This window comes from Cinclus cinclus, chromosome 6, assembly GCF_963662255.1.
Source record: "Cinclus cinclus chromosome 6, bCinCin1.1, whole genome shotgun sequence".
NCBI classification, from domain to species: Eukaryota; Metazoa; Chordata; class Aves; order Passeriformes; family Cinclidae; genus Cinclus; species Cinclus cinclus.
This window is the reverse complement of record NC_085051.1, coordinates 56,420,871-56,439,661: the sequence shown is the minus strand read 5'-3', so window position 1 is coordinate 56,439,661 and position 18,791 is coordinate 56,420,871. Positions and strand designations below refer to the sequence as shown.

The following is an 18,791-nucleotide window of genomic DNA, read 5'->3' as shown; positions in this document are numbered from 1 at the left end:
ATCCATCCATCCATCCATCCATCCATCCATCCATCATCCATCCATCCATCCATCCATCCATACATCATCCATCCATCCATCCATCCATCCATCCATCCATCCATCCATCCATCCATCATCCATCCACCCAGTCATGTCAGAAAGCTTCTGGTGGGATTATCCTGATTTGGGGTAGTCTTTTCCTACCCATCTAGTGGTATTCACTGGAAGGGTGATGTGGAAGACAGGACTGTTCTGTTACACTGTGCTGACTCCTAACAGTTTTCACACTCCTTTTCCAGAATTGCAGGTGGAAATGCTCTGTCCTGTCTGTGGGTGTCCCTCCAGACCTGGTGCCCAGACTATCTGCCTGCTGCTATGCTCAATCCCCGCAGGAGCACAGAACAGACACACAGAGCTGAAGGAACTTGAGGACATGCAAAGTCAGACCATCCACAAGAGAAAAACACCAGATTTTGTTCACACTCAGCTTTTAGAAGTCATGATGTAGGTGACCACTTACCAACACATGTCCAGACACACCCAGGGCTCAATTTCAGTGAGATATACAAGAAATTACCTGCCCAGGAGAGGCTTACAGACTAGAAATACCAAAGAGATTGGAGGAAAAAGGAAATATAATGAAACCCCATGAAATGTAAAGTAAAAGTGAGTGAAGAACTGTCCACCATGAAGACCTCTTTATTGTAGATCAATTTAAGACGACCTTCAACTAGTTTCTTACCTTAAATAGCCTTCCCTATTGAAACAGTAACACAAATATACCTGAAAAAATAAAGTGAAAACCTGTGGGTGTTGTTGGGTTTGTAAATTGTGTTTTTAATATTTGCACACCTTCCTATACACAGTAACATCCTTATAGCCTCAAAATTCACAGTAGCTAATTGCACTGAGAAACATAAAAATGTTTTAATGTTTTTCTCGGATAAATGATAGAAGGGAGCATGAGACTAAGAGCACCCTGGAAGTCTCATATCAAGAAGACTGCAAATCAATAGTACTGATTAATTTCTCATTGTATGGAATTAATCTGGCATCTTGCTCTGCAAACAGTGCGGGAGACAGGGACACTGAGTCAATGAATTGACTATCATGGAATAATAGCAGAGGGACACTCTGGTAACCCTGACTAAGCTTTGAGGAAAATGGTCATGTTAATGAACTCAAGCCATTATTTTAATTTCTGTTTAATGCAGGAGAGGTATAAAACAAATTACTGCAGAGCATTACTAAAGCTCCTAAAGCATAGAATATGAAAAGAATAAATAACTAATATTTTAATAATAATATTTAGTGATTTTCTTATTTAGATAGCTCCAAAGTTCCTTTTGGGATCAAAGACACAATGAATGCAGAAAGGTAAAATAGAAGTTATCCTCCCATTCTTTGTACTAGGACAGTGTGTGGTGAGAAGGGGCTACTGTAACCACATGCACTAACCTCTCCCACTCCAAGTGTTCCCATCAATCTCAGAATACCTGGTGAATTTATAACCTAGAAAGCCTTTACTTAATGTTTTCAAAAGCTACAGATATTTGTTCTAACAGACAGCTACTCTCTTCCAAAACATGTGTTGTTTCTATGGTTTTTTTTTAAATTTTCAGCCAATAGCCAGAGAATCCATGATCTTGTTGAGATAAAAGACCAGCAATAATCATAAGTCTCTTCCACATGTAGGTGTTTGTATATTATGGCCAGGTCACCTCTCAGTCTTGTAAAAAACAAGAGAAATAGAAGATGCTTTGTCTGCTTAACACTATGAAGCACAGGCTCTCTTTGGAAACTTCCCCCTGCATGAGGTTTTCTTGCTTACAACCAACTTCCCAGAGCTACCAGATAATTAGTTTTTATTTTAGTTAACACAGAGTAAGTCAATTTGAGTTAATGATATTTTTCTGCAACAAAATGTTGTACAGAACACAAAAAAATTCCCTGCATAAGTATGATATGTTTTATCATAAAAAATAGTAATAAACACGTTTGACAAGGCATATTCTCTAGAAGCCACCATTTGCATTAGTAATAGTATCTTGTCTGAGTCATTGTAGATCATATTCTGTATCACATTTCCATAATTTAGTAGGGGCAAATGTCAATTTTACAAATGCCTATTCACCTGAGTCATTCCATTTACCAGCAGAAACATGGGCACAAAAATAAACAAACAAACAAACAAACAAATAAATAAATAATAAAAATTACTTTTGAGAGTAATTGTTTTACCTTAGCCTTACCTGTGGATCAAAGAGAAAGTTTGTCTTTATTACAATAAAACAGAAACATGCCATCTTTCTTCATCTCAATAGTAACTTAATAAAAATTCTGCTTTCTTTTCTACCATGACTGATGATTTTTAACATTTTTATCTACTCTTGGGTCTGAATCATGGTTATAAGTTTTTTATGTCCCTTTAATGCTTTCAGAAATTTAAGTGCTTTTGACTTAATAAGGCCACAAGCTAGGAATTCTCAAACATTGCTCTTAAGAAAAATTTCTGTGTTCATACATGACTGATTACCAAATTTTAGCTTTTGAGCTTCCAAGCTGCAGAAAAATCTGGTTAAACTGCTGCAGAGGTTGTTCTTGTAAGATTCTGAGATGTTCCAGGATCCTTTTTTTGTTTGGAATGTAAAATAATTGTGTCCCTCAAGAATAAAAGTCACTTGGATGCAAAGCAGCATAGCATTTTCTCACAAATACAGACTTAAATACAGAGTATTAAAAGTGAATTCTCAAGGAATTATCTTTTTTCGACACAAGCAGCATATCTATCATTACACACTGTAATATGAAGAGACAAAAAAGAAATCCATTGTATAAAGACAATCTCAGAAAGCATAATTCAGGAATTTTCTGATGGCATGATAACATGATTCTCCTAATGACAAATCACTGAACAGAGATATGTGGAGATATCAGTTATCAACTGTATCAGCAGTAAATGAGTAATGATCTAAAGGTTAGCCAGGAATAAATATGCCTAATTTAAGTTTTCTTGCCTGCTACATAGGCATTGAAAACAGAGAATGAAACTGATGGCTAGTAAAACAAATGTTTAATATTAGAAGATTTAGCAAGGCATTGTTGACTGCTATAGATACATGTAAATATAGGTAGGGAAAAAAGAGAGCAAAGATAGACAATTGCAACATTCAGCTATGTGTTTACTTCATGCTCTTCAACTGAGCACTTCAAATTCAGACGAATATTCGCCTGAAAACGACCCCTTACTGATAGTACAAGACTTTGGACATTCTTATTGTGAATTGTTCTCACTGAAGTATCAACATTTTTAAGGCAACATGCAACCAAAGAAATACAAACTAATATAACCATGGCTGTCCTTGTGTCTATAGTGTGCACAGATGTACACATGAGCATGCAAAGAAAAAAAACAGGTTAAGGGAAAGGACATCCTGCAATGCTCAGTGAATCTTTTCACTGTGAAAAAAATGCCTCCAACACACCCTGGAAACAGAACCAAAGCTCAGCTGGGACATTGGTTCTGCCCTGTGCGTTTTTTCAGCAGCGCAGAAAAAACCACCCAGACAAATTTCTTAAGAGGAGATTTCCTTGGAGATTCCATGGCCTTTTGCAGTGAAACACGCAGTTTGTAAGGCAGGCAGGGTATTCAGGTCGCTGATAGCAATGCTTTGCTAAGTGAGGGGTTTGGAGCACTTGGAGGGGGCAGGTGCTTGTGCTGCTGCAGAATTTGCTCTGTAATAAATCTGCAGCCACAGACTCTGCAGCCAGCTCTCCCCTACATGTCCAGGAAGCATGAAAGAACAGAACTTGCTATGTATCAGTGCAAAATCAGAAAAAGCTGAATTCTACCCCAAGGAGAATCTTTGTTGGCTTCACCAAGGAAAGAAACAAGGCTCCCTGAACAGCACACAGGTATTCACAAAGACCTGAGCCACCACAGAGATGAGGGAGGAGAAAGGAAAGCACAGAACATTTATCATTTTCCCTCTTTGCACAGGAAAGTGAATCTCCTCAAAGTCAGAGTAAGACAATTGCTGAGCTCTGCCACCACCACTGGCACCCAGCTGATACAGACCCCAGCACAACTCCCAGAGCAAAGACTCAACAGCATCACCATCACTTGTTCTTCTCACATGGAAAATGCTGACAGTGAGAGAATGGCTTGTGGTTGCTGCTAGACATGGGGAAAGGCAGGAACCAGCTCTGGAATACCACCAGGAATTGGCACAAAACATCTCACAATCTTTTCAACTTGAGATCTGTAGGGGTGGGGAATTAAACTCCCCTGGAGGTTCCATCTGATTTTTTAACTCTCTCATCCATTTCCTCAGCATGTGCAGGCAGTTCAAGATAAGCTTCCTGAACAGCTCAAAGAGTTCTACAGGGAGCAGAGATTATAAAATATTCAAACAAAAGCAAATGAATCAAAACAAAAACTGCACACATTAAGAGTGCATCCAAACAATATCTTTTAGGATGGATTTACAGGTTTAAGTATTTGTTAAAATATCTTCCCCAGCTGGAAAACACTACGGGATGGCATAGCAGGTATTACAGAATCTGTGAAGACTTGTAAAAAAATAAAATAAAATAAAATAAAATAAAATAAAATAAAATAAAATAAAATGGCAGAAGCCAGTGAATCATGAACATTTATCAATCTTCTTTCAGCACACAGGATTCCCACAATTTTGGGGGTTGTAGGTAGAGACCACATTGACTGATAACCAAGCCAAGAGCTTTGACATCCTGTGGTGTAATAACTAGGACTGTTTCTTAAATGTGCAACTGCAACAAATATCAGAGACACTAAAAATGCCACCTTTGAAAATAAAGAAAATAAATTCCTCAAACCCATTGGAGGCCATATATAGGTCTTTTTATTTTGTGGAGAAAGGCCACTCTGAGTTTTCAGACATATTCAGCAGTCAGAATCAAGATCAAAAACCCCACAATACTCACTAGGCAGCTGACCAAGTTACTCAGATTTTTAGAAAGATTTGGCTCATTTGAGTATGGAATTCTTTTTCAGGCCTGGCAAAAAGTGTTACATTTGGCACTGGATAGAGGCCAAAGAGACAAAGGCAAGAAAACAGCTGATTGGCAAATCACAGCATTTTTCTGTAATAAACAGGTAATTTTGTAAGGATCTCAAAGATGATGTATGGAGCTGGGCAGTAATTAACCCTGCATGGATTAGGGTGGTCTTGAATAACTTACTGAGTATCTTGGCACTAAGAACTGAATGTCAGCAGCAATAGTGTGCTCTGTTTTAATTGCAGTAAGATCCAAGGTCACTTGGATTTAAACGCTTTGAAATTGAAATCTGAAAATCACATCTAAGTAGAGTTTGGCTTGTTTTGTTATTAATAATATTTGAGCTGAACTAGCGATTAAATTGATAGATTTAGTGGTATCGTAACTAAAATAAACTTGTTTTTTTAACCAAGTAACCTGTTACAGATATTTTTAAAATTCCCTAGAGATTCGCTGTAGAGTCCATTAAATTCAGTTTTGTCAATGCAGATAGAATCTGCTTAAGGGTTTGAAAATCAGGGCAAGATGAGAAGCAGCAGCAAGTCTTTTAAGGAATCAAGTGGTTCACCAGCTCAGAGGCTACTGGTCTGTCTAAGGCACTGAAACATGGCAGAGTAATAACATCCATGAATGACCCCAAGTTGTAGATATCAGGTTACCTAAAGGCTGCACATTTAAAGGTTTTATTGTTTTCAGTTTTGTTGTCATATCAACAAGTAAGCAAAATTATTGCACAGCCTTGTAATGGGGCAAGGATTTCACTACTGGGAAATCTATCCTTAAAAAGAGCTTTTCAGATAAAACAAGACAAAGAAACATCGGAAAGAATGTGTCATACATCAAAGAATTTCTCAAGTCACAACAGTTTCTGGCACTTAAGGTCACCCTTGGAAGAATGGAATTGTTCAGTGCACTATTTTATTTTGTGCTTCTTCTGGAGGAGGCTTTGTTTTCTCACATGCAGCATTAGATAAAGATACTTGATGAAATGAAGGAAGAAAACAGATGTGGACAAGACCTTCCCTGAGACGTGGTCTGGATCTGACATCCCCTTTATCTGCTCCATCCCTTTGCTGGCAGTGCTCAGGAAATTGCCCAGCCCATCTACTCAGGCACTTATTCCTCCAGGAATTAAGCTCGTGAGCTGCTCCATAGCCCTGGCATCTCCTCAAGCATGACAAGTTCACCATTTATTCTGTATTAATCCCAAAATATTACATCCAAAAGGCAGAGATAACTGTGAGTACTCTTTCCTGTTCCTGCAGAGGGCAACCAATCCATAAAGAGGAAACAGAAAGCCCCACTGGTGCAAGCCCCTGCTCATGGACCCCTGGGAAGGACGGTGAGATCTCCAGCATCTCTCCTGCATCCTGCTCTCCAGAGATCCATGGATTCCAACTGCACCTGCTCCTAGCTCAGCTCTGTGAGTGAGGCATGACTCCTTGTTCACTCATCCCCACCTGAAAGGAATGACCTGCAACCTCTACAGCCTCTACAACGAAAAAAAACCACTTGTCCAAACATTTTTACCCATCTTTTCCAGCAGGGAGCTGTGTGCAGCTGTCGCAGCAAATGTCATGGAAGTTCTCTTTGGCCACAAAGCTTGGCAGCCTTCTACTCCTGGCCATCCATAAGGAAATCCAGCCAGCACTTATAGACACCTCATTGTGATGGGACATGGCAGTAATGGCAGCCTTATTCTTCTATTTATCTCAGGGTATCCCAAATTATTTCTACAGCTCTTGAAGCTCCTATTTACAGCAAGCATGAATAAGCTGCACTGTCCTCATGTAGATCAATGTTTAATGAAGTTACAACCTGTGTCTATTTACCATAAATCCATCTCTTTTATGAAAGCTTAGTGGGTCAGAAGTGAATAATTCTATCACTGGGTTATGTTCCTGTGATTTCCATTTTAGTAAGTGCAATGTGGAATTGCCTCTCATTATCCCAATTTCCATTGATGTTCAGGTTGAAACTAAGTAAGATGACTTTTTTTCTTGTTCAACCTATGGCTTTTCTGAAGGAAACCACTGTTAAAACATGACAGACATTTATTTAATTGCTTTTTTGAGCAAATTGTTAGCCATACAACAGCACAGAGGTCAAGATGAGAAAATCTTTGGGTTTTACAGACATTTCAGAGTGTTATCATTAGATAAGACCTTGAGACATCTGCATGTTACTTAATGGTTGTTCTGCTTTCCTGCATAATGACCTATTTTCTTACAGAAGAGCTAGTATCTATAAATTTCTCATTTGCTGACTGGATATTTTAATAAAAACTAAGATATTTTAATTCAGTGTGTTTCATATATCAAATTATTACTGCAAAGATTTTTTAAATCTACTTAAAAATGGTCACATACACAGAAAGTACTACCTCTTTTTTACCTCTCACAAAAAAAAAAAAAAAAAAAAAAAGAACCCAGGTTCTGATGGATAAGAGATGCTGATTAATGCATAAAGGCTTCTCAGTTTTGACATGTTTTTAATCCTGCTCATTATTGGATGAGTAACCCCAAAAAATCCCATCTTGTTTGAGCCACTGTTACACCAGGAGATAAGTGTCCATGTATCCCATATCTCATCCCAGCTGTCAGAGGAGGGCTCTCATGTTTAAGTGATTTAAGATTATGGATCAGAGGCCACTTGCTTCCCCTTAGGTAATAATAATAAATATGCTAATGCTTTTAGTGTCATTATTAATTCCTTGTTTGTGAGCACTCAGAGATGGGCTGAAGCAATGTGGTCAGAAGGCAGGATTTGAAGATGAGCTATTCCCAAGGAGATAAGGGAAGCCAAAATTCTGAGCTTAAAGCACCGTTACTTTTCAGTGTGGAAGACCAAGTCCTCTTCCACAAACAAGGAAAACACACTGAGGTTTTAAATTCTTTTCAGGACATCCTGCTGCAGGGGCAGCAAGGACTAGATCTTCACTTAACCTCTTCCACTTTGCCTCCAGTTCTCATGCAAGGATTCATCAGTTTTGGTCATGATCTTCTTTGGGATTACACACCAAATGTGTCATTCACGGATAAATATTTGAGGCAACAAAACCAACACATGTGAAGTGGTAGTAATTTCAATCAAGCTTTTAATTTGTATATTGATCTCAAGTATATTCATTTAAAATCTTAAGTTATCAAAGAAACACATGCTAATTCTTGCTCCATCAATGCTAGGATCATTCACTACCATAGAAACCTACTGTAATACTCATATAAAAATCTTATTCTTCCTTCTTGTTCTTTAAATTTGGGTTTCAAAACAAAGCCATTTCAACATGCTGAGTGACTGAATGAAAAGTTTTACAAATTTGGGGCAAATGATGTTGCAAAGCACACTCCAGTGTGACAATGGAGATATATTTGGAACAATTTAGGATGTAATAGAGTATATTTGGTTGAAAAACGTCTTTGGATGATGGAAACTGTCTGATCTGTCTGATGGAAAAGAAAAGCTGATATTCCTCAGTAATTATCCTGTTTCACGAGCACACGTGTGTTTTGCAGGATAATAAGAAGCTTAATGAAAAGTTTGTAAAAATAAAGGAAAATGGGAAATCATGTGATGCAAATATATCCTCACAACAGTCTGCTCAGAATGTCATTACTGGAGCTTTGAAAATGAAAGTGGCAGAGACCTCTAAGGTCAGGTCCAGGCTGTCAGACAAAGCAGTGCAGAGAAGCAATCCAAGACCTGGAACAATAATTCTCTCTTCCAAGCTGGAGCGCTGTCTGGACTCCGCAGCTCAGCTGCAGGTGCAGTGCATCCCATTATCCCCTCTGTACCCACAAACATAAATCTGACATGACACTGGGTACCTTGGGGGTCCCTCTGCTCCCATCCTCTGGCTGCTCTAGGCTTGGTGAAGATGGATGCAATTTAAGTGCAGAGCTTCTTACAGCAAGGCTTGAAGGATTAAAGGAGGACCTGAGGCAAGAGAAACCACCCATCCTAGATGAACAATCTCTAGGACTGCACCACTGTTTCTATGAATTTTCAGCTGGAATTTACAATGGTTTCTCACTTGGTTGGGTGAAGAACATCGTAACACCTTCCTGAGTGGAAATAAATGTAAGGCTGGCTGCGACACGGCTTTCCAATTTTCTGCTAAAGGTTTTTTTGCAGCAGAAAGCAAACTGCCTGATCCTCGCCCTCATACAGACCCTGGGACGCTCTGTGCAGGATCTACAGGCCACTGGAGCTGTTGTTTTTGCAGACTTGCAAGTTGCAAAGGACGCAAAATACCAAAATATTCTATCTGGTGCTCAAGTTCTATTGTTTCTCTTGTCTCTGTTCTTCTGTACCATGGGCTTGTCTGGGAAGCTCGATTAGCTCCAACTACTGATGTTCAGATGCAGAGGTTCCTGAAATACTTCCACTGCTTTAAATTGGGTTTGCACCCAGGCCTACGTTTAGGCAAGTCTTCACCAAAGGAAAACTGTTAAAAACCTAATTCACAGATTTTACAGGTAAATTAATTATCTAGCTAAGCAGCCACTCCATCTTACAGACCAGAGAACAATGCTTGCCATAAGTCAGAGATTATGGCTCTAACTACGTTTTTATCATCTATAAAACCGGACATGCGGAAACTATGGTAGGAAATTTCAGTAATTAAAGCATAGGTTCTCCTAATTAACTGCAAAGCATCATTGAAATCCAATGAAACTGCAGTGGGGTAACACAGGACTTAGGCTTAACTGCAAGAAGATAAATGCAAATGGGAGTTGAATTTTCATGTAGTTTGAAGTTTAGACAACAGGACTGAATGCATTTACAGTAGTTTAGAACAGAAAAGCTCACTTCTAACACGTGTGAATCAGGATTAGGAAGTTAGGGTATTAGTGTACAAGAAGTTAACATATTAAAGAACGTGGCATACTGAAGCACAAGAAATAAGGATTTTTGCTACTTAAAGTAGCTGTATTTGTGGTGGTAAACTGAATTTCACAGCAGATGATAAATAAAAGAACTGGTGTTGCATCAGCATGATGTAAGACTAAATTTTTCAGTGCGGAGACTTCATCCTGGCACACCTGAATAATCTGCATCACTCTCCCATATTGCACCAGAGATTCAACTGAAGAAAGAACTTTAAAGCTCTGCAAGCACGTTTCAAGAGTCATCTGTCATGACTCTTCCTTAACTCCTTTGGACCCTTGTCCTTTAAGTTCTTAGGAGGGAAATCATGGATACTGGAACTTGAATGCCTAACCTAAGCTGACGTGTACCAGGTCCACAGGAGCCACAGGAGCATTGCTGATCCTCACTGAACAAAAATCTGTACCTAAAACTCTTTTATCTTGCCTTGTGTTCAAGGCATTGCAGGTGGAACCCTACCTTCATCTGCCTTCAGCTCTCCAAAATATCCAAGGCTGGACAGACTCACTGCACATGCAATGCAGTAGGAGAGTTCTTGAGGACAAGACATGAGGTCAGCCCTGGCACACGATGAATCACTCTTCAAAGATGACCTTCTTAAATCAGCTTTTGAAGAAACCCAAATGACCTCAGATCCTTCTGAGGGCTGAAGTCCTGTAGGACTGCCACCCTGGCATAGATGCCAAGGGTATCACATTCTCTGTACCTACCTGCCAAAGGCCTGAAGTGCCAGTCCAGAGATTTGAGCTGAAGGAGATCAATCTCTACAGCCCTTACATCTTATACTAATTATTCTGATGGATACATCAACGTCCTGGGCATCAGCAAAAGGTCCAAGCCAATCAAACTCCTTTAATTGCAATGCACACATGCCAATACTTCTCAGGATAATACAGATGTACTTTAGACACCACATTATGTTCTTTGGCTAATTTGAAGACCAATTTCCAATTGATTTCAATAGTTAAGTACATTAAAATTATTTAGCATTTAGACAAACTGTGACTGGAAAGCAGAAAACATTTACCACAATTAAAAATAAAGGCATGCATTCAAAGCAGAAGACGAGTCCATTTTTAAAACAAGCAGTTTGTTTTTTTTCCCCAACACAAACAATAAAGGCGTAGCATGCAGTTAAGAATTTGTTAGCAAAGGTGTAGCATGCAGTTAGGAATTTGTTAGTAATTTAAAGCTTGCTATACAGTCCACTTTCTAAGAAGACACACAATGGACACAAACTCTTGCTATCTAAACTGTTACCTCAGGTACTCATACCTTTTCTGTGTCAATTCCTTTAGACATGGACCAGGTTGAGACAATATAATCCATGACTCTTTCACTAAGGCCTTTTGGGACTTGATATAATTTTAGGAAATCCCTCACATTGTTCAGCATCTCATGGTACCGGTTGGTGTTGGCATACATTTGCTGGAAAATGGTGGTGACGTTTCCGAAAATAGTTGCATAAAGAAGAGCTGGGAAAAAAAAAAGAAAATAAATATGTATGCTCTAAATGCTAATCATAATTCAAGGGTAATGTCAAAGAATTTTATGTTTTAGATTCTTATATTAGACATTACAGACTTTTCCGAAAAGAGAAATATTCTGGGATCTCATAACACCAATGTGCTGTACTAGTTCTGATTTTGAATCACATCAAATACACAGAAATGTGCCTGTCATTTTTAATAATCTTTGCTCAGAGGTACTTTATAGGAAAATTCAGCCATGTATTTCCATATTGCTTTAAAAAAAAACAACAAAAAAAACAGCTGCAGCCTACAAATTGTAAGAAATAAGCCACTGTGCAAGGAAAAAATGCCTTCCATCGCTCAGTGCATAATGCCTTCCCTCTACACAACCCATTTCTACCTCATTCCCGAAATCTCACTTTGTTTCACACCAATTTACTATTGTACATCATCCCTACATGAGAGGTGGCATTTTTAAAGAAACATGGTGCTCTCCTAAAACCTATCTAATAAAAGAATTGTGCTTCCATTTCGCACACTGCTTTTTATATGCCAGGAAGAACTCAGATGTTGAAGTTCATCACAAATACAGGATCCATACCAAACAGTATCACACAACGTGTAGCACAAATGAGCTGAAGATTACTGCTTAAGAAAACACAGCAGAATAATGCTCTGTGTGATGTAGCAAGGGCAGATTTTTTTTTCCTTGCTTTTCTGATTGCTGCATCATATCTGCAAGCTACAGAAAGATTTTCTATACCCCTGTATCCATTCAGACACATATCAGCACTTAAGAGTCCGAGTATGTGGATTATGTAAAAGTTTAGGTGGATGAATGCCACAAAACTGTTTCTGTTTCTTTAGCTTTCTCTGCTCTTTTGGACTTTTGCAGCAGGACAAACCTGATGAATTATCACTTCTCTTAAGTGCAACATCCCTCATCCTTTTGAACAGTTGCTGATTTATCATGCACTCATCTCATCAGGTCTGTGAGGGCACAAATATCTCTGATGTTAGAGGCTACTGCAAATCATTATAAATGTATAAAGATGCCCTAATTGCCCCCAAAATGCTGCCTTTCTGCAGGAGTAGATTTCCTGCAACCTCTAACTACAGCTAGACTCATCTGCAAATCCAATGCCTACAACCCAGCTGGCCATGCAGACCTACCCAGAGGACACAGGCTGATTGAAAATGTGCCTTGTAAGATTTGAACACAGAGATTCAACTCTGCCAGGCTGGAAACAGCTAAAAATGCCATGGTGAAAACAGCTTGTCTGAAGCAACCGGCACCGATTACCTTCTCTTGGCGGAGAAGATTTGTAGAAAAATATGAGGCCAGAGAAGAAATTCTAGTTCTGCATCTCATAATCTAGGGTCCTGGAAAAGTTGTACTTTAAAAAAATGTTTCTTCAATAAATTAAGGATAGAATAAATCACTGGATCACGCACACAAAATCCCTGTAAACACTACCCAGCAATACCTCACTAAGGCAGAATCCACCAGGCTGTGGAGTCTGCACAGACAAACTCAGCATTATTTCTCTCTTGGAAACCAAAGCCTTCCTTTGGAATTCAAAATCGTAAAAATGGTTGAATTCGTCCAAATACTCCACTCCTCTCACAGGTTACTGCATGGGGATATTTGGCAAAGAGTTAAAGGGAGCCTACTTTAACCTTTACAGTTTTGGAGCTCTGCCTCAAACGCTCTCCTCACTCGTGGTGCTCCCCCATGTACACCAGTAGCTGCTTTGGGAGAGAGAAGATTTTTCATAATTTACCTCTGTCTGCAAACCCCCTCCCCATCCCCATTCTCTACATGATAACGAGAAAAGGAGGTCATTTATAAAAAGCTGATTTTTATTATTTTGCAGGTCTTCATATGCCACAAAAGTTTGGAAATGCTGATAAGCATCTCACCTCCAAAGTATTAAGGCTCTCCATCAATAACCCATATTGTCCACAATTAGCAAGTGAAGATTTCTCAGAGAATCTCTATTTAATGAGCAAATATGGAAGTGAAAAGTGTGAGTCTTACCCCTCACCTATAATAAAACCAAAGGCCACCAAGGGCATTTCTCTTCTGCTGTATTTTAATTATTTTTGGCCGGTGGAATTGGCAGTAAAAAACATTTGCAAAAGGTTCTGAAAGAAAATAAAAGGCTGTACCTCTCTTTACAGTAAAAGTATTTAAACAACCTCTAAAGAAATCTCTGAAGTTATTAATATAATTTAAGAGTTTTACTTGAGTCTCTCACTTTACAATAAACGGGATAGATGAGGTTGAAGGAGAAATTATGTAATTTCTTGAAGGGACTGCTTAGGTCAAACTGCATTTATTCACCTTCTCTTTAATGACTTGAATTTCTCCAAACATTTCCTGTTATGTTCCTATAGTCATGCAACGCTCATTAACTCAATTGTTCTATGTGTGTAAATCTGGAACAGTCTTCACTAAACTTGATAGAGATAAATTTGATGAAATGATGCAGAAATACTTCTTCTCAGTCCTAAAGGTGAGGTGAGTGGTCCAACTGTAATTGTAGTTTCTATTTTGACTCTTCAGTGTGGAAATCTCCCCAAAATTATGTACAAGAACCCAAGTACTATATATTTTTACATATAAAATCTGTTACTCTATTTGTACTTTTACAAAACGTTTCTGAATGCTTTAGCCATGGTGTTACATAAATGTTTTAGCCTATTTAAAAATAAGGAACTTTCTGGAAAAAAATGACTAAGAGTTATCCAAATAATCCCAAAGCATTTCAGATCTCTAATTATCCTGACTGTATGCCAAACACATCCATATAGGAACACCTTCCTTAAGGAACTGAGGGCTTAATTGAGGGATCTGATTTTCCTGATGTCCTGCTCTAGGCTAGAGTATTATTAATCCAAACATATGCAATGTTCCTCTAAACTGCAATTGTAAAAATTAGTGAGGGGGTACCAACTTCTCCCAAACACCAAGTGACAGAGCAAGTGGAAATGGCCTCAAGTTGTGCCAAGGGAGGGTTAGATTGGAAATTAGGAAAAATTTCTTCACTGAAGGAGTGTCCAGCACTGGCACAGGCTGCTCAGGGCTGTGGTGGAGTCACCATTCCTGAAGGGATTTAAAAGACATACAGATGTGGCACACGGTGACGTGGTTCAGTGGTGGGCTGAGCAGTGCTGGGTTAATGGCTGGACTCAATGACCATAGAGGTCTTTGCCAAATCAAACAACTCTACTGAGGCCGTGATCCTGGAAAAATATAGATTTTCATTTCTGCATGTTGAGGCTAGCTGTGACTTCTTTAACTAATTTTTGAATTTGGGAATTCCTGCGAGATTTTTCAGATATGTATTATTAAAGTTCTATCAGTCAGGAGAGATTAGATAAAAACTCCAATATCCATTTTTGTACTGGGTTTGCACAGCCTAATTTTAGGACTGAGAAGCTTCTGTGTACAGGGGTGGCTTTTGTGAGAAGCTGCTGGATGCTTCCTCCACATCCAGCAGAGCAAATGCCAGGCAGCTCCAGGACAGATGTGCCACTGGCCAAGGCTGTGCCTATTAGAAATGATACTAACACCTCTGTGATATCATATTTAATAATAATAAGAGATAAAAAAGGTATTGTGCAGATGTAACTGCAGCCAGAGAAGAAAAGGGTGAGAATATGTGACAGGAACAGCTCTGCAGACACCAAGGTGTCTGGCATCCAGACAGGGTCAAACCACTACAATTTGCTAAATATAGATAGAGAGAAACCCAGTACCCAAATATCTGATTTATGATTTTAGAAGCTAATCAGTTTTCTGTTACTTCTTTCCACCTTACCTTAACACATTTGCTCAAACTGCAAAATGTTTGGTGCAACACCAGGCAGTGGCCACCTCCTGCAGCAAACAGCCTCGCTGAGATGCTGCAGCAGCAAAAAGCTGCCACTTTCTTAGCAGAAATAGCTTTCCTCAAATCCACCAACACATTTCAACCAAGTTACTACTTGGGAGGAAATAGTCCTCCTAAGCCCCCTCCCGCATCACTGTTTTATAGCACTTCCCTGATGCCAGCCCCAGCCTCCCACCTCTCCCCCTCAAGGACACTCCTGGCTGCCAGCTGTGTCAGTGAAAGCACCAGCACAGCCCTGTGGTTTTGCACTCTTCAAAAGGCCAACCTTGATCCTGAATCCTTGGCCCCACTAAATATTTTGCTGCTACAATACTCTCCCCCATCCAGCAGTGTTTTACATCAGCGCTCAATCACTGTTTTTCCCCATTTACAGGAAGATGCCAACAGCAGAACACACTAACTTTTACATTTTTTTCTTCCAAAATCCTCCAAAGCATTCAAAAATACTTTCCTCCAATTATCCCCGCAGCTTTCCTGGACCAGCAGCTTCCTGATACTACAGTAATGTAAATCCTAAATTAAGAGAATGGTGATAATAAAGATAGGCCTGTAAAAACCCTATTAACACTGATATTTGCTTGACAAGAACTAAATGGTTATCTAAATTAGATGATTATCAATCGTAAACTGTAGGAACTCACACTCACTGTTCTTCCCCTTGCACAGAAGATAGGGACAGCAGCTTTGGAGACAGTTGGGCATTTGGCATTCTTTATGCATAAATTCTAATTTAAATGAAGGCTTTCAACTACACTTGTACCGTTGGTCACTATTTTTTTTAATGGTGGACTTGGGAGCTTTTTTTTTCTTTTCCATAAGCACACTCAGCTAATGGAAAATACTTCAAAGCTCCAAGTGCCAGCCATCAGCAAGAGAGCCCTGCCCAGGCTCAGGGGGCTCCTGTTGGTATTTGGATTGAATTTCCTGCCTTTCTTTCCATCGGAAAGATTTACAGGTCTTGGGATTTGCTTCTTCCTCATCACATTAGTCAAGGGTGTTAAGCAACACATGGGGAGGCACAGCCTGAAAAATGGTGGCAATTACAGCACATCAGGCAGCAGGGCAAACAGCAGTACCCTGTGTTAACTGAAAGGTAAAGGCATCCCTTTGCTGGAAAAATCCTTATTTTGCAGTGAAAAGGCCTTAATTCTAGAATTATTTTTTTCTAAGAGCTCTGAAGTAAGAGGCTGCTCGGAGCTTCTTTTACACATTTCATATGCAGTGAAGTTGGGTTTAATAGGTCACAACTTTTGATAGTGACTGTTGAGGCAGGCATATTTGTCTTTCCATTTATCAGAACAGTATGACACAAAGACAGATAAGAATTAACTAGTGAAATGAGTGAAACCATTTCTTATAATAATGCTTTATCATTCCTGTTTCTTCAGAAACCCATCACTGCCTTGCCAAATGGCACGTCTAGCATTTCACACACTTCACAAAGTCCTGTGCAAAGGTAAATGGTAATGAAAACACAAGCCCTAAAGGAATTACAGTGGGTGCAGAAGGAAAGTAGAGAAGCAGAAGTTAACCAAAGTTCATGAGAATTATGGTCTCCATGAATTCCAATAACTTCAATGCCTCTAGCACACTTTGCTCCATCCTTAGTTATCATTTTCTCTGTTTTGATTATTATCTCCAACACTGCCTCATTTCCCTGCAAATATCTCCAGTATTTCAGAAGAAGTTGAATTGTGTCTGTCAGACAGTCATCCACCTATCACATAAATCTTTCTCTTTCCTTTCTCCATCAAAAAATATTCCCAGAGTGCTATCCTTACTCTTGTTACTGTCCAGAACTAAGACCCAGGGATCAAAACTATCCTGTGCCTTCCTCACTGTGCCTCAGTGTGTCAAAACTGTCACCAATAACAAGCACAAGACACAAAAGGTCTCCAGCCCTACTGAACTGCAGCACAGGAACCAAATGGATCATGTCAAAAAAAAAAAAAATTAAAAAGTTCCCTGAGCAAAGTTGGCAGCTGTCAGTATTCCTGTGTGAAATGACTTTACAGCTCCATGCTGGGCTTGAGCCACAAGGGTTTTTTCTCTTGATTTTTTTCCCCCTATCTTTAATACTTTTAAAAGAATATTTTTTTAGTGGGACACCAAGTTCTTGTCACATTAAGATGAACTCAGGATAGCAATGTTGCTGGAGGCAGGATGCCAAAACATCACTTGCACACTGGGAACACCACCTAAATTGCCTGTCTTGTTAAAATATAATGGAAAATTTGTACACACACCTTCAAAGTACTGCACTGTAGGAAAAGATGCTTCTAGCTCTCTGCTCCTAGGTTCTTTTTTTTTTTATGTACATGCCAGTGCAGAAGTTTGTGCTGTATAAATCTATGTGCTGGTTTGGTTTAGATACTCATAAATATAAATATATCTATATATTTATCTGTATATATGCACATACACACAGATACACAGTGTAAGGGTGAACATACAACATCAATGGGCTCAGAATTTCTGCAGCTGCAAAATTTCCTGTGAGTCTTCTAATTTGTTCATTCTTTCTATTTCTTTCAAATCCAATATTGCTTATTCATTTAATTAAATGTTGGGTATTATCTCAGCACAAATAACAAGAATGGGTTTGGGACAATTAAAGGAATTATTCCAGCTATAAAATACAAGCCATGTACAGCCCTGAGTGATGTGGTAAACACACCTGTTACCATAACAGTGAGTATTTATACAATATCATTCTGAAAATATTAATGAGACAGAGAACAGGTAAAGCAATATTGCTTCTATTCAGTAGAACTCAGCCTGAACTCTGTATGAAGATGGATTTTTGTAACTAATTTTAGGACGTTTTTAGGAACAAAATACTTAACCCTTAATATGAAAAGCCTCAAATTTGGAGATTATGTTTCCATCCTATTGTTTTCAGAGTAATTCTGCTTCATAAAATGACCATAAAACTGCTTCACTGAACTCAACAATAATATATCTTACTCATCTAAGTCATCTACAGAAGCACTTTCTCTCTAATTCTTCGTCCAGAAAATTCAGCACTTCTAGACAGCGCTTAGCAAACTCTTGCATCCAAAATTTTCCATCTGATGCTGACAGATTAGCTCTGATTAAATTTCTTTTCCCTGACATGTTTGCACTGAAATGAATGGAAAACAAAAAATTTCACAAAAAGTTGAAACAATTCACCTCCAGGTTTTATAAAAGAAAAAAAACTAAAAACACAGCAAAACATTTTTCCTCCAGTCATATGGTTTTAAATATGAGAAACCTGTACAATGGAAGAAAATAATATCGTGATGCATAAAAAGAGTCTTAACAGAAAAAAAAAAGTGGAACATTCATTATCTTCATACATACCCTCAGTTAATATTGCAATGGAATATTTTCTACACAGCCAAGCCATGAGTTCCTAGCACTCTGCTAGCAAATGAGGGCCAATCCAAACTCCTTTTTGCCCAATTTATCAGCTCCAGATTTCCATTTTATCAGTACATTTGTGCACATGACTGGTGTGAAACCT

At 38.8% G+C, this 18,791-nt stretch overlaps 1 protein-coding gene across 1 annotated transcript in view; it reads right to left on the bottom strand.

Moving 5' to 3' along the window:
- KCNH5 (potassium voltage-gated channel subfamily H member 5) overlaps window positions 1-18,791 on the bottom strand; it is a 143,479-nt gene that overhangs the window by 39,195 nt on the left and 85,493 nt on the right. The window contains exon 8 of the mRNA XM_062495737.1: window positions 11,188-11,387. Within this exon, the coding sequence (XP_062351721.1) occupies window positions 11,188-11,387 (200 nt within the window). The remainder of the gene's footprint in view (window positions 1-11,187; window positions 11,388-18,791) is intronic.